This window comes from Anolis carolinensis, chromosome 4 (genome assembly GCF_035594765.1).
Source record: "Anolis carolinensis isolate JA03-04 chromosome 4, rAnoCar3.1.pri, whole genome shotgun sequence".
In the NCBI taxonomy this organism is placed as follows: domain Eukaryota; kingdom Metazoa; phylum Chordata; class Lepidosauria; order Squamata; family Dactyloidae; genus Anolis; species Anolis carolinensis.
Window position 1 is genome coordinate 63481343 of NC_085844.1, and position 17601 is coordinate 63498943.

A 17601-nucleotide genomic window follows, 5' to 3' on the forward strand; every position below is an offset into this window, starting at 1 on the left:
CTTATTTCTTTGTATTTTTACTATCGTCCTTTAAAGGAAATGCACTAATTTCCAAAAATTGTACTTTCCAACAGACAAATTTGTGCATGTAAAATGAAGCCACTTTTATATTTTGCTTCTCAGAAATTGCAAAAAATGCAAATATAGTAAGATTATAGTACTTTTTAGTTTCAACCATGCGCAGCGCATTTAACCTGGAATTTAGTTCATAAAATAAAACTTTCAATAGTAAAATTGACATGGGATTGCTGGCATTATAGGAATTCTCTGGCAAGGGTAGTAGAACCAAGGTATATGAAGAAGACTGAAAATGCTGCCAAAGTGCAAATATTACTGAAGAGCAATGATTCAGTGCCAGTGGTGCTGATGGGGCCATGGTCCCTTCACACCTGACTTTTGTCTCCTTTCCTTTTGCCTTTGTTTCCCATGTCACTAGTTGTTAAACTTTGTATTTCTAGATGTTTTGAAGTTCAGCTCCCAGAATTCCCAACCAGCAAATATTCTGCTTAGATTTTGGGAAGCTGAAGTCCCAAACATAGAGAGGACCAACCACCCTGTGTGTGGCTGAGTTAGTAGTTTTTTCTATTAGCCAAATTTCTTGGTACTTTCAGCATCTCTGCCATTGCTAATTCAGTTAAATATATATTCAAATTATTTACTCAAGTGCCATAAATTGTAATGCACACCTCAGTTTTGAAGGTGTGTGTGTATGTGTGTGTATATATATATATATATATATATAAATAAAACCATTGTTGAATATGTGGCAATATTGAATGTGTGGCTTCCCTTTGCCTATCGGCCATTCTGCTGCCTACCAACAGGCAAGGGAAAGCCATGCCCCTTTATCAGGCTGAGGCCGGTGAACTCGCCATGATCAGCCTGATGGACGGGTGTCAGCTTCCCAGCTAAGACCTCCTTCACAAGGCCATCAAAACCAAGAGGAGGTTTGTGAATGAGGCCAGTAGGGAAATTGTGCCACTCCATCAGGCTGAGTTTGCCAGCCTCAGCCTGATGGAAGGACACAAGCGAGTTTACGTGTGCAATTCTAGCACGTCGTATAATATGCACCTCACTTTTGGTTATGTAATTTAGCCAGAAAAGGTGATCATTAGATTCAAGTAAATATGATATTTCCTACCTTTATTTCATGATAGGTTGTAGTCACCTTTTTGCCTAGAGATAGAGGACATTATTCTCAGTTCTGGGAGCTTGAATGTCACCCTTTTCACAAATCTCACCTGAAAGACAAGCACAGGCTTCAGTTTTGTGGAATGGTAAGATCTTTTTTTTTTCTTTGATAACATTCGTGGAATGGGATTGGAGATGGCCAGCATTTCACTTTTTGTGCTGTCTCCTAGAAACAAACACACCCTCTAATGAACAATATTTTCAGCCTTTCATCATACTGCTTTATGGTGAGTGGCTTGAAAGAGCGTCTTATATAATATTTTTTATAAAATATCTCATTATGAGATATTTTATAAAAATATTTTTAAATAAAAATATTTAAAAATTTATAATTTGCTGCTGGATAGGTTTTATAATGATCATACTCTGCCAGGTAAGCTGTTGCATTAATTTGTTCATAAATTACATGGAATTAGGGTGAATAATAGTGATGTGGCCGGGTTTACCAGTGATACCAAATTAGAATGCTTAGAACAAAACAAGATTTAAAGAGTTCAGAAAAGATTTCTCCAGATTGAGGGAGAGGGCATTAAATTGGCAAATGAAATTCATTATAGCAAGCAAATGCACACTGAGGCAAACAATCTCATTTTGCCATATACACTGGTGGGACTAAAAAGAAAGAGATGCGGGTGTTGTGGAAGATGGGTAATGAAATACACGGTGCAACTACTGTTTTATAATAAGAGATTTTGAAGGGTTCAGAAAAGAGTTAATCAAGGAGCTCGAGCAAACAAGTGGTCTCTCTTAAACTAATGAACTTTATTACACTTCATAGACTATATAAAAATGTATATGTCTCGTTTTGGAGGTAATTATTTAGCTCCAGATGTTCCTTTCAACAGGGTATCCTGCTGAATGATGGCTTAAAAAATGACATTTCTCCACCTGCTTTAGTAAAAATTAATGTTCGGGATGTGTCTCAAAGAATAGATTTCCCTGACAACATTGACCAAAAAATCTGGTATGTAAACGAAAAGATAATAAAACTGTGCTTTGCGTTCATTCTTTGCTAGCCCAGGGAACTTGGCTAATGTTTGAATATATAGCATGTTACATGATTATATTTTTGCCTATGCACAATATTATACTGTAATTAGAATTCTAGATAGCAATCGCTACTATGCTATGGAAAATCTTACAATGTTATTGGTGACATTTCATCAATCAATATTTCCTGTTATTCTGGCATTCTGCAGTCAAAGGCTCAAAATGTTTGGCTTCAATATTGTTTCCCCCTCATTTTAAAGTAGTAAAAAGTAGTTTTAAAGCAGTCACTATAAATATTTATTATTATTTTCACTTTTCTCTTCCAAAATCAGCAAAGGTGTATATGCCCAAGAAGATGTTTATACATTCCCTCCAACAAAAATTGGTGAATCAAGCACACTGAAAGTCAGCATGCGAAATTATTCTCCCTCTTCAAGCAAGGTAAATGCTGTCACATAATCTCTTACTAGTAATATATCTAATGCTTGAAAAAGAAACAGAAAAAAACCTATTGACATCTATGGGTTAAGAGGGTCTTTGACCAGTTGCAACTGGTGTGTTAGCTGTACCCTTGTACAGGAAAGACATACTTCGCTGAAGTGGCCATTGTTCCTTCTCAGTTGAATTGGCTGTGGTGCATTTTATGTGATACCACCCCTGAAAAGTCTTCAAAAGCTACAGCGAGTGCAAACTATGACTGCAAAGAGTTGTCTCGCATACTCTTTGGAGACTATGTATCTCCACAACCACAGTCATAATCCATATGTTTTTAGTTTTGCTAGCTCAGACAGGCAGGGAGGACGTGCTTCAGTTGGCCTTCCACATTTGCTGGGTTGACTTTTATGGATTTGATTAGTTGCAAATACATGTTCTCTCTAGAAATCTCGAATCTAGCTCTCTGGAGACATCTTATCTCTCTCCATGCTCACAGGAGAAGAGCTTGGAGGCTTGCTAAGTGGCTAGAAACTTTGAATAAAAAGAGAATTTATGTCTAACAAACATAAATAAGAGTCAAGAATAGAGAGACAGGCAGACAAAAAGAACAATGCGGGAAGAAGGGCTTTCCCTGCCAGTTAACTGAGCAGTCTATCTCCTTGTTGACTGCAAACTTGTGCCAGATGTGGTGGGTGGAGTTCCAACACTTATATCAGTACATGAGGGTTAAACTTGAAATGGAATGATGAAATCAGAGTGATGATCTGATTGATGACCAAACTTACATACAACAAATCTTTTTCTCAGTCTTATATTTCAGTCATTTTTGCTCAACCCTGAGGTGTGATACTGAAATTAGGGTGCTGTATATCTTCAATTCTAAGATGCACCTTTTCCCTATATAAACATCTCTAAAATGGGGTGTGTTTTATAATAGCAGATGTATCTTATATATTTTTGTTAGTGGTATGGTACTGAAATTAGGGTACATCTTACAATCGAGGAAGTCTTACAGTTGAAGAAATACATTACGTATATTTTGTAATCTTCACTTCCTTCTAAACAATTCTTTATTCAATTGCAGCTCAAGTTCAGAAATCCCAAAGAACCTTTCCACATCAAGCACTCCCATTATAATTTGAGGTCAGTGAAATAATATTGAATCTTTTTAATCACAGTTGGGATGAATGAACCTATGTGGAGATCTAATGTTGATCATGATAAAGCAGACATCAAATTCAGGTTTCCCTCTAGTCGTTTTCAGCATTTTGACCTACAAATTGAGCTCTCAGTTTGTTTTGTGTCTTATCTGTAGTTACTGTCACTGAGTTAGTAGTAGTGTGAAGTTTATTTTATGCGAATAGAATGGGAATTCTATGAGAGGAGACGAAGATGCATAGCTGTTAAGTTAAAACTTGATTCAAGAAGTAACTAAATGTGTTTTGCTCTTTATCATCCATTTTATTTACAGAAGCATCAGAAGTTCACAATGAATGTTTATTTTAATATGTGTCTTCCTTCTTTCTGCCTGAATGCGTAAAATGCATGCATCACATCTCATAAAAGACAGCAGTGATTTATTCTGAGATTATAATTGAATACAATTAGTTTTAGTCATCTAATGTTCAGAAAGATGTGGGGCAGTGACATTCCCACACTGATACGAGCGCCATGTGAAAGAACAGTGTAAGTGACTGTAAAATTCGATAAGATAACATCATGTGTTTTCTCACAGGCATAAAAATCTTGAGAAGATTATAGTTACATATCTAGTTGTTCTCCAGCAATCCCAATAAAACAAAATCAGATTGTGAAAGAGGTCTAACCTCTAATTTTTCTCTCTTGCAGATCTTACCACTATTGCAATTTACCAGTCCATTTCAAACCAGTGTCACCAGGTACTTTCAAAGGCTTGCTGGTGGTAGAGACGGACAAAAGCGGTATCATTACCATCCAGCTTATTGGCATGTGTTTAGGAGAACAGTAGTTAAAGACTGCTGTTAAGATGCTGTACAAAATTTGAAACTAAATTATTGAATGATAACTTGTTTATTATACTAAAATGTGTATTTTGTAAAAAATAAACTTGAGCTATTTGTATTTTTTAATAAAGTCATTTTGTAGGTTATCATGCTTTGGACACTATTGCACTTTGGCTGTTGGAAGCAACAGTTTGTCCTATTTTTTATGATTTCACAAGTTACAATTTTAAGTATTAAAATATGAATAACAAATTAATAAAATTGTTCATAAAATTATTTCCTTTCAACAGTACCTATAAGTAGACTTGTGTTTTTTACAACTTTGAACTTGAAGCAAAAAATAAGAGTGTAAAATTTCAAGAAATATTTGCCTCTGTTACCCAAATTTAGCAAAACCTGAGGGTTCTGCTCTGTAGATTATGTTATACAGTCTTCCTCGCATCTGTTTTGTTGCATCATTATTAGTATTAATATAGTCTTCACTTTCGAAAAATATGCAAATTTTAAAATACATATATAATAATAATGATAATAAAATCTTTACTGATTGATTATTAAAAGCTCTGGAAAAATTCAAAACTGTTATGTTGATCTGTCCCTGGTACAACTTTGTTTTGACCACTTACACCACTAATGTAGTTACGTCATACAACATATGGCGAATACTCCACATGGGAATGACACTAAAATAAACCTGACAAGATTTCTGAAACATGCAAGTACAACCAATACAAGAACTCTAATTTAGTCAAAATTTCCCTGTTTGTAACTGTTAGACTTTCAGTCTACTTTTGGAACAGTAGGAAATAATTCCCTTGTAAGGGAACAGTTATAATCGCTGTCATGTGAGGGGCCAGTTTTCTAGTTAGTGTTGTGGTGGTGTTTGGATCACAAATATATAAGGAGAACAGCACAGTGCTTCCAAGTCGCCCACAATACCTTTATTTCTCCCACACTGCCTCTGTACATTCCTTGATATACCAGCTATCGGACAGATAGCAAGCTATTTAACCTCAGCAGACTGAAAGCCAAAACCAAGGTCACCACAACATCTATTATAGAACTCCAATATGCCGATGACAACGTAGTCTGTGCGCACTCAGAAGAAGACCTACAAGCCCCTCTAAACACCTTCGCGGAAGCATACGAGAAGCTCGGCCTCTCATTGAACATTGAGAAAACCAAAGTGTTCTTCCAACAGGCAAGAGCTAATCCCTCTGCAATGCCAGGAATACAACTTAATGGTGTAACATTAGAAAATGTTGACCATTTCCGCTACCTTAGCAGCCACCTCTCCACAAAAGTCAACATCGACACTGAAATACAACATCGCCTGAGCTCTGTGAGTGCAGCAGTTTTCCAAATGAAGCAGAGAGTGTTTGATGATCGGGACATCCATAGAGATACCAAGGTGCTTGTTTATAAAGCCACTAGCTGTGCCCGGCCACGCGTTGTCTGGTTGCATGGCAGAATTGGGTTGGACTGGATGGCCTTTAGGGGTGTCTCCTAACTGTCTGATGCTATGATTCGATTTGTATTATTATTGTGCAGATATTGGATGGGCATCTGTCAGGAGTGGTTGGATTGTGTCCTCCTGCATGGTAGAAGGAAGTTGAACTGGATGATCCTTAGGGGTCTCTCCTAACCCTAGGATTGTATGATCTTCTTCATCATCATCTTATTGAGAGGCTGGCTGGCCATCTTTTGGGAGTGCTTGGATTGTATCGTCCAATGGCAGAGTTGGGTTGGACTGGATGGCCTTTAGGGGTCTCTCCTAACTGTCTGATTCTATGATTCGATTTGTATTATTATTGTGGAGATATTGGATGGCCATCTGTCAGGAGTGCTTGGTTTGTGTCATCCTGCATGGTAGAAGGAAGTTGAACTGGATGATCTTTAGGGGTGTCTCCTAACCTTAGGATTGTATGATATTATTATTATTATTATTATTATTATTATTATTATTATTATTATTATTATTGAGAGGCTGGCTGGCCATCTGTTGGGAGTGCTTGGATTGTGTCCTCAATGGCAGAATTGGGTTGGACTGGATTACCACAGTAATTATTTCATATTACAGTAGAATCTCACTTATCCAACATTCGCTTATCAAATGTTCTGGATTATCCAACGCAGTCTGCCTTTTAGTAGTCAATGTTTTTGTAGTCAGTGATTTCAATTCATTGTGATATTTTGGTGCTAAATTCGTAAATACAGTAATTACTACATAGCATTACTGTGCATGGAACTACTTTTTCTGTCAAATTTGTTGTATAACATGATGTTTTGGTGCTTAATTTGTATAATGATTACCTAATTTGATGTTTAACCGGCTTTTCCTGAATCCCTTCTTATTATCCAACATATTCGCTTATCCAACGTTCTGCCGGCCTGTTTATGTTGGATAAGTGAGACTCTACTGTATATTTATAATCTTATATTATCTGCTTAGAGCTGGATTATATGAGGCCCCTTCTACACAGCTGTATAAAATGCACACTGAAGTGGATTATATGGCAGTGTGTAGTCAAGATAATCCAGTGCCAAGCAGATAATATAAGATTATAAATGGGTTATATAGCTGTGTGGAAGGGCTTTGAGTCTACACTGCCATATAATCCAGTTCAAATTAGATAATCTGTATTTTATAGGCAGTGTGGAAGAGGCCTAAGTGAGGCCTAACTCTGCCTGTCCCCTGGGCTGAGTGGGTTGCTAGGAGACCAAGTGGACGGAGCTTAGCCTTCTAACTGGCAGCAATTGGATAAAAACAATTATTCCTCTCCCTCTAATTAGGACTTTATTTTTCTTTTCTTTTTGTTGTATCAACCTAGAGGCGTAGATGAGGGGTTGTGCTGTCAATTTTCAAGGTTGGGGGGCCTTTAGTTTGTTGTTTTGTCGGTCGCCGGGATTCCATCACTGTTTTATATACAGTAGAGTCTCACTAATCCAAGCTAAACGGGCCGGCAGAAGCTTGGATAAGCGAATATCATGGATTATAAGGACTGATCAAGGAAAAGCCTATTAAACATCAAATTAGGTTATGATTTTACAAATTAAGCACCAAAACTTCATGTTATACAACAAATTTGACAGAAAAAGTAGTTCAATACGCAGTAATGTTATGTTGTAATTACTGTATTTACGAATTTAGCACCAAAATATCACGATATATTGGAAACATTGACTACAAAAATGGCTTGGATTATCCAGAGGCTTGGATAAGCGAGGCTTGGATTAGTGAGACTCTACTGTATATAGATAGATTGTCCTCCCAACCCTGCTATACGCCTGCAAAATGTGGACTGTCTACGGACGTCACACTCAACTCCTAGAGCGTTTCCATCAGCGTTGCCTCAGAAAAATCCTACAAATCTCTTGGGAAGACAGGCAGACAAATGTCAGCATGCTTGAGGAAGCAAAGACCACCAGCATTGAAGTGATGCTCCTATGCCATCAACTCCGCTGGACTGGCCACGTTGTCTGAATGCCCAATCACCATCTCCCAAAGCAGTTACTCTACTCCGAACTCAAGAACGGGAAATGTCGTTATAGAGAAGAAGGGAAGTCAAGAAAGAAAACACTCCCCACCCCACCCTTTTCCCCCCTTTCCCCCCTTTTTTCCTTTTTCCTTTCTACTTTTCTTTCCTTTTCCGTGTTTTGCACATCCTTCCCTTCCCCCTCAATCCACTAAGGTGCTTTTTTAAAAAAAACTATTTTATGAATGTAACACTCAATAAAAAATTATTTAAATTAAAAGAACAGGAAACATAATGTTGGTGGGCAGGAAAAGAGATTTAAAGATGATCTTAATGCCAACCTTAAAAACTGTGGCATAGACACTGAGAACTGGGAAGCCCTGGCCCTTGAGCGCTCCAACTGGAGGTCAGCTGTGACCAGCAGTGCTGCGGAGTTTGAAGAGGAACGAATGGAGGGCTTAAGGTAGAAACATGCAAAGAGGAAGGCCCGTCAAGCCAACCCTGACCGGGACCGCCTTCCACCTGGAAACTGATGTCCTCACTGTGGTAGAACGTGCAGATCAAGAATAGGTCTCTTCAGCCACCTAAGAACCCACCCACAGGACCCCATGTCTGGAAGACCATCATCCTCGAACCATGAGGGATCGCCTAAGTAAGTAATACCAGCTGATTCCAAATTGATACGGTAAAGGTTTTCTCCTGACATTAAGTCTAGTCGTGTCCGACTTCAGTGGTTGTTGCTCATCTCCATTTTTAAGCTGAAGAGCCGGCATCGTTCGTAAACACCTCCATGGTCACATGACTGGCATGACTGCATGGAGCACCGTTACTTTCCCTCCAGAGCATTACCGATTGATCTACTCACATTTGCATGTTTTCAAACTGCTAGGCTGGCAGAAGTTGGGGCTATTAGCGGGAACTCACCCCACTCCCCAAATTCAAACTGCTGACCTTTTGGTCAGCAAGTTCAGCAGCTCAGCGGTTTAATCCGCTGCGCCACTGGGGGAACCAGATTGATACAGACAAGTAAATGGAAGGTTTGGCCTCTGTTTTGTGTCTACCATTATGACAATAAAGCCTGATGATATTCCTCCTATTATGGTTTTATTAATCAGTGTTGTTAGTTGACCAAATACCTAAGTACTAGGTGTGGAGAATTTATTTGTCCTGAAAATGCGGTTTAAGATTATCACTTACCCAACTAATCTTTATGGACACATTCTGCTGCCTTGTAGAATCCCAGTTTATGGTTGATCATACTGGGAGTAATAGTAATATTATTGTTGCTGTTGTTGTTGACTTGGGTGAAGGTTTAGAGGGCATGCTTATCAAGTTTTCAGATGACACCAAATTAGGAGGGATAGCTAATACTCCAGAGGACAGGATCAGAATTCAGAATGACCTTAACAGATTTGAGAGCTGGCCAAAACTTACAAAATGAATTTCAACAAGGACAAATGTAAGGTACTACACTTAGGCAGAAAAAAAATGAAATGCAAAGATACAGGAGAGGTGATGTTTGGCTGAACAACAGTCCATGTAAAAAAGATCTTTGAATCTTCGTGGACAGCGTGAGCCAACTGTGATGCAACAGCTTAAAAAAATCAATGGGATTTTGGGCTGCATCAAAGAGTTTAGTGTCTAGATCAAGGGAAGTCATGGTGCTTCTCTATTCAGCTTTGGTTAGACCTCACCTAGAATACTGTGTTCATTTTTGGACACCACAGTTTAAAAGAGATATTGACAAGTTGGAAGGTGTCCAGAGGAGAGCGACTAAAATGATCAAAGGTCTGGAGATGAAGTCCTATGAAGGGCATCTTAAAGAGCTATGCATGTTTAGCCTGCAGAAGAGAAGGTTGAGAGGAGACATGATAGCTATGTATAAACATGAAAGGATATCATAAGGAAGAAGGAGCCGGCCTGTTTTTTGCAGCCCTGGAGACTAGGACTCAATGGATTCAAATTACAGGAAAGGAGATTCCACCTGAACATCAGGAAGATGTTCCTGACTGTAAGAGATGTTCAATGGTGCATTTAAATGCACTTGATACTGTATTTTATGCTGTACCGGGCTTGGTCCCCATGTGAGCTGCCCCGAATCCCTTTGGGGAGATGGTGCAGGATACAAAAATAAAATAACAACAATACAGTGGAACTCTCTGCCTTGGAGTGTGGTGGAAGCTCCTTGGAAGCTTGTAAACAGGCTGGATGGCCATCTGTTGGGGGTACGTTGTGCTTTTCCTGCATAGCAGGGGGTTGGACTAGATAGCCCATGTGGTCTCTTCCAACTCTAATATTCTATGGTTCTATTTTTTCAGATTGTAAGGCAGTTCTATGTCAATTTATTTGGAAATAAGTAGATATGTTTAGGATTGATCTTTTATACCAGCTAGAAAGAAGATAGGAAAAGATAAAGTTCCTTCATGATAAAGTCAATATTTTGCCTGTTTTTTCTCTCTGGGTGTTGTATAGCTTGTGTGCAAATATAACATTGCAGACATGTCCTGTGAAGGTGAATTTATTCTCTTTCAGGATGCTCGCAAGTGCTGTGTTTTGGTGCTCTAATCAGTAGTAGGGATGTTCATTACCACCTGCATAAACCTGAACACCACCTGGGAAAGGCTTTCACTGGAAAAGGTAAATGAAGAAAGAAAGTTGTCCTTGAGAAAAATTGTGAAGAACCTTTAAACTTCTTGTACTAATTCATATGAATTCTGAAGAGAGATGCTAAGGGGCCATACTGCCTCTTCAATAAACTCTTGGTTTATTAGGCAACTAATTATATGAAAATTATCCTCTTCAATATTGAAAAAAACAGCAGGGGTGAAACAAGGCCCCTTTATTTCCTTACCTTCATTTCAAGTTTCCATTAGGCTAGCGGTAGGTAATACTCATCCTGCATGGCGTTGTGCTTCATTGTGAGTATTTTGTCACCAGTCAGAGCTGTCAGGTATATCAGTCATGGCGCATTGTGGCTGTGTCAGACACATAAACAGTAAGATTAAATGGCTACAAAGGTCTCTGAATGAGGGAGCAAATTGCGCTGGGAAGGGGAGGGGGAGTTAAAGAAACTGTTCTATGAAAAGGTCCGTTTGGGAGGCTACTGCTAATATATGACAGCTGGAACAAGATAACTGGAGAAAGAGATCTTTGGGTGTTCTCTGCAAAATACGACATGCTTGCAATAAATATTCAAATGCGCATTTTGTGTTGCCAGTGCCAGATAACCCATTCAAATTGAACTACAATTCTTTTCAGATCATTTAAAATCTTTTGCCAAGAAATGTTTTGGGACAGTTTTATAAGCCTGCTAAGAATATTTGTGCTCAACAGAGTCACAAAACTTGAGGTTTCACAAAAGTTTCCTTGGAAAATCTGTTCAAGCCTTAAATGGCTCTGTGGTGAAAAATGTCTAGTAGCAAATTCAGTTTGGGCCAAATTCTTTTTCATGAGCATTTTTTCTTTGCAAATCTCATTTGTTTTGTGGGGTTAGGAACATTGCTTACACAGAATAGAGTTATTAAAGCTTTCTGACCGTGCATCGCCTGTCAAGTGTTCCTTTCGAACCGAGGCAGGCAGTTAATCACCTGCCCCTCAGTGACAAATAAATATTTCATTTGCTTGTATATAGTTGCAGATTCAACCCACTATAGGATTCCTAGTACTGAATGAAGGGCCCTTTCTTGTGGAAAATTCCCATGGAACGAACTGGGAAAATGTCACAATGTTCTACAATGCTTGATTTGGACACATTCAAACCATTTTCCTCTTTTATTTTGAAGTAATAAGACAAGCAGGTTTTATATTCCACCTGTTTCTGAATAACTAAACAGCAAATGGTTACCATTCATCCTCCAACTCACATTATTAGCAAGGTTGTGAAGTATGTGGTCCTAAAACTGTTCCAGGGTTACAGATTCCCAGAAACCTTGGGGTGCATCTACACTGAGGAATTAACACAGTTTGTCACCGATTTAACTCATAACTGAATGCTATGGAATCGTGGGAGTTGTAGTTTGGTGAGCCACCAGCACTCTGGCAAAGAAAGCTGAAGATGTAGTAAAACTACGACTTCCATGATTCCTCAGCATTGACCCATGGAAGTTAAAATGATACCAGACTGCATTAATTCTATTGTGCATGTGCACCTTTAGTCAGTATAGCCAATTGTAACGATGATGGGAACAGCAGTCCAACAACATTAGGTCCTCTACTAATACATTTAAATGTTTCCCAGGCAATATGGAGACACTTAAAGATGAGCAACTCCCAGGATTGTGGTGATTACAGTATATTTTGGTGTGTAGAAGCTTAGCACCACATTGGATGTGCAGAGAGAGAGCAAGGAATAAATGCAAACAAATGTGCAAAAATGCATTTACAGCCAACATAAACGGGCCAGCAGAACATTGGATAAGCGAATATGTTGGATAATAAGGAGGGATTAAGGAAAAGCCTATTAAACATCAAATTAGGTTATGATTTTACAAATTAAGCACCAAAACATCATGTTATACAACAAATTTGACAGAAAAAGTAGTTCAATACGCAGTAATCCTATGTAGTAATTACTATATTTACAAATTTAGCACCAAAATATCACGATGTATTGAAAACATTGACTACAAAAATGCGTTGGATAATCCAGAATGTTGGATAAGCGAATGTTGGATAAGTGAGACTCTACTGTACCTATGCCAGAGACAAAGAAGACTTCAATCACTGAGAAAAGCAAAAATATCCACCTTAATTGTATGACTACGACTCCTAAGCCCCTTCCACACAGCCATATAACCCAGAATATCAAAGCAGAATAACCCACAATAACTGCTTGGAACTTGGTTATATGGGCCCACACTGCCATCTATCCCAGTTCATAGCAGATAATGTGGGATTTTATTCAGCTTTGTGGAAGGGGTGTAAGTCAGAGAAGACTACAAACATGGAAGTCTCCTTCCCATATCAGAACATCATGACCCTTGTTCCACTGGCAGACGGAATAACTACACTGTTCTGAAAAACAAACAAAAATGTAGAATTGAATTTCTTGTGATTCTTCTCAACATCAAGGATACAGTTTTTTGGGTCTAAAATAGTCTATGGATCATTTCGATCATTCCTATTTGCCACAAATGGTTGCTTTGTTTCTGCAAATATGATTACTCTCACCTGAAGTAAGATTTTACAAAACTCAGTAAACCAGCAAGCATCCTACTCCATCAACTTTTCAAAATTTTTAGAGATGGCTAGGTCAGAGTAGAGAATTTGCCTTTTTTAGATATCAAGGTGCAATCTAAGATAATTGTTCCAAGCTCTGGTTCTGAATATTGAACAAGATGAGAGCAGAAGTTTCATCCTGAATTTACTTATATGAGCCAGCTGGATGCAATATAATGTAATACCTTTATGTACAAAGCATTAAGAGAGTGGGTAAGAACTTTGCTTGTGAATGTAATACATCAGACTTCATCAGCTAAAGTATAATGTGTTATTGTCAGATAGGGGTTGAGGGGAATCCTTGAAATCTGAGCTGTAATTTAAAAGAGTTGGCATTTATTAATACTATTGCTTCCACCACAAATACTCAATTTGTATGCCGGTCTGAGTCCCCTGCAAGAGTGAGAAGAGCAGGATAGAAATAAAGTTTAATAAAAGTTTAATAACAATTCAACAAAATCTTACAACAGAATAATATCCAATCTACTTCTTTTGAGAAATAAAGTTTCTAACTTTTCTTCTCCTGAATGGTCTTAAGCATTAGAGCCAAAAATGAGTGCATACAATGCCAAATATTAATACAAACATGAATGGCAGCATTTTACATGGAGTTCTTTTTTGTTGTTATCATGAGTTACCAGTCAAGGAATCCAACTGATTCTAGTAGGTAGTTTTTCCAAAGGCAGCATTTGTTGCATATTATGCTAATTTGTGTGATTTTCTTCCATTCATTAATCTATTTTTTTGTACAGACACCCACCCCCGTGTAGTCTAAAAAATAATTTTTCAAAGCTCTCCTTTCCTGAGTCTCGAGTGTTTTGAGAACTAAATATGAAATAGTATATTCACCCTTTGGCATTACTTTAGTTTGGAACTGAACCTTTGGACAAATTACATTTGTCAGGCTTAAGTTTCATGTACATTCAACACAATGCACTATCAGGTTTTTAAAGCTGCCTTTGTTGTTGTTTCAGACTAGTTTATTATTTTTTAAAGCCCCTGGTGACAAGAGCCATTTGAACTTCAAAACCACCCACGCTTTCAATGAACAACGGCTATGAAATTCCTCCAAATTTTCCAAGCTTTTATGCTCTCATATGGTTTACACAGACAAAAGCCTACAGGAGTCCCATTTAGCCATCTAATAGCGAAAAGACAAAGCCGGGAAAAAAGTTTGAGAGTGAAGTGCCCTCTTACAAGTGCATTAAAACCCATTTTGTTTGCTCTTGAGTTCCAAAATGCCGGAGGCAGCTTGAGCCGACATGTTAGCAAATGATTCACGTTAAGCACAAGAAAGACACTCAGCCTCTACCGCTATTCTTGCCCCATAGAGTTGCAGCCACACAACAAGCCTATTTTACCCAATAAAAAAGACATTTTATCACTTGAATCATGTGTAGAGGAATTGCCTGTACCTTTAGCATTTGCAGTAGTCTCTTACAACACAATTGGTGAATGTTTGTCAGTCCCACTGCGGGAACCTTACATTTAAGGAGGGGAAAAACAAGTCCAGTAAACATCAGCTCACCACCAAGTAAAGTATGTTTGATAAACCTAGAAATAGTGTTGTCATTTAAGTTTCTATTAGGCTCTAATTAACTAATTTAAAGAAAGTTAACATGTCATTTAAAATGTTTAAAAGCAATGCTTTTGGGTTTGGAAAGATTAGCAGTTTACAAGAAACATTGCCCAGGGGACTGTATTTACTCAGTCTTCGAGGAGGCTCTTTCAGTGCCCCCCAACATATAACATATAGGAAACACCACATGAACACCAAGCACAAAGTAGCTGCACACAATAACATCCTGCCGGAAACTTACTGGCAGCACATGGGGTGCAGACTCACTCAACATTAATAAGAACATCAGCCCTGGCCTTGTCTTACTCAACTGCTGAGTATGCCTGCCCTGTTTGGCACAAGTCTGCCCATGCAAAGCAAGTGAACATAGCATTGAACGAAACATGCAGAATAATCACATGATGTCTCAAACCTACACCTGTTGATAGACACTATAAGCTAGCTGGCATTGCCTCCCCTGATGTGCGATGGGAAGTTGCTTCCAACTGTGGTTGAACACTGTGAAAATCATCCACTGCTTGGCTATCATCCTCCTACCAGTAGATTTAAATCAAGGAAAAGCTTAATGAGGATCACCACTCCTTTTGACAGTCCCCCAGCAACAGCTAAAGCAGGAAATCCCAGTTGAAATCCCCATGAAGGTCTGCCTCCAGGGGCAAACCAAGAATGGGTAACCTGGAAGTCCCTGAACAGACTCAGAAGTGGGGTGGGCATATCAAAAGGCAACCTGGCAAAGTGGCAGTACCTAAAAGAATTCTCCACCTTGTGTGACTGTGGAGCAGAGCAAACAACTCTGCAGCTGTATACTTGTCTGCAGTGTGCTGCCTCATGTACAGAGGAAGAATTGTTTGAGGCAACAGACAATGCGATCACTGTTGCCTGTTTTTGGTCAAAAGATATTTAGCCACTTGCGTGCCTTCTATTTTTTATCAGTTTTAGACTAATTTATGCAATGCTTTTGATACAAAATAAAATAAAAACATGTCATTATCCATGGCCTTTGAAATGTGTAGTAGTTATCTACTACGGAGCAACCTGGGTGTAGTGGATTGAATGTTGGATTAAGATCCTGTAGACCAGAGCTCAAATCTCACCTCAGTTATAAAAATCCATTGGGGGACCTTGGTAAGTCATACTTCGTTCATATGTTTCTTTGTTGGCACTGAATGTTTGCAATAAGTGTTGGAAACCACCCTGAGCCCCTTCGGGAAGATAGGGCGGTCTACAAATAAAGTTTGTTGTTGTTGTATACACAAGATTAATACACAGCACACAAGATCACTATGCTGGCTGTTGTATTGGATCACATGCCAGGTATTTCTCAAGTGTCTAGGATGTATCGGCAAATAATGCATGCAGATCCGAGTATGGTGGCCTTTTGCAGCAGACAGATGGTAATTTTGTCAGCGCTGATTGTTTTTAAGTGCTGACCAAGGTCATTAGGCACTGCACACAGTGTGCTGACCACCTTTACTGGCTTGTGCCAGAGTCTTTGCAGTTCAATCTTTAAATCTTCGTATCACATAAGCTTTTCCAGTTGCTTCTCATCGATTCTGCTGTTACCTGGGATTGCAACATCGACAATCCATACTTTGTTTTCCATGATCATGAGGTCAGGAGTATTGTGCTCCAAAACTCTGTCCATCTGAATTCAGAAATCCCAGAGTAGTTTGACATGTTCATTTTCTGTATTTTTTTTCAGGCTTATGATCCCACCAGTGCTATTTGTGGAACAAGTTTCAGTGGATCATCTGAGCAACAGTATCATACCTCTGCTTGTAGCCCGTCTGTGTGATCTTCTTGCAGCAGCTGAGGATGTGATCCATCGTTTCGTCTGCTTCCATTATTATTATTATTATTATTATTATTATTATTATTATTATTATTATTATTATTATTATTATCCAACATAAACCGGCCAGCAGAACATTGGATAAGCGAAAATGTTGGATAATAAGGAGGGATTAAGGAACAGCCTATTAAACGTCAAATTATGTTATGACTTTACAAATTAAGCACCAAAACATCATGTCTAACAATAAATTTGAGGGGAAAAGTAGTTCAGTACGCAGTAATGCTACGTAGTAATTACTGTATTTATGAATTTAGCACCAAAATATCACAATGTATTGAAAACATTGACTGCAAAAACACTGACTACTAAAAAGCAGACCGCATTGGATAATACAGAATGTTGGAAGAGCGAAGGTTGGATAAGCGAGACTCTACTGTACTACTAAAAATTGACTACAGATAAAAGATAGAATTGTATAAAATGAACTTATAGTAACAACATTGTCAGATGTTAAATCCTTGCTGCCTAGAGAAACAGCTGTGGATCCGGGCAGGAGGCAAATTGCATTGGATAATCCAGAACATTGGATAAGCGAAGGTTGGGTAAGCGAGACTCTACTGTATCTCCCTTCTAACCTCTGCTGGGAAAATCCTTGCAAGAATCCTTGCAAACCATCTTCTACCTGTCTCAGAAGACACTCTAAACTAATATATACCCACAAGTACAACAATATGTACTGGTAAATGGTCAATAAACAGGTATAAAATATAAACTTATATTGAATGAAATACAATAAGGACAGAATTTACAATTGTAATGTTAATGCTCCGTACATCAAACTGAATATATAACCAAACAATGCTTGCTCTATACATAAATTTGCCACTTGTGAAATCAATCAGTTGAACCGAAGAGCATGTAGAACACACGACCGGT

General features: G+C 38.4%; 1 protein-coding gene across 3 annotated transcripts in view; it reads left to right on the forward strand.

The window, feature by feature from the left end:
* cep192 (centrosomal protein 192) overlaps positions 1–5177 on the forward strand; it is a 59060-nt gene extending 53883 nt beyond the window's left edge. For all 3 annotated transcript variants that reach the window (XM_008108711.3, XM_008108713.3, XM_008108712.3), the window contains exons 43-47: positions 1158–1277; positions 2037–2155; positions 2514–2622; positions 3701–3759; positions 4465–5177. In XM_008108711.3, the coding sequence (XP_008106918.2) occupies positions 1158–1277; positions 2037–2155; positions 2514–2622; positions 3701–3759; positions 4465–4603 (546 nt within the window). In that variant the 3' untranslated portion in view covers positions 4604–5177. The remainder of the gene's footprint in view (positions 1–1157; positions 1278–2036; positions 2156–2513; positions 2623–3700; positions 3760–4464) is intronic.
* Positions 5178–17601: the final 12424 nt, after the last annotated feature.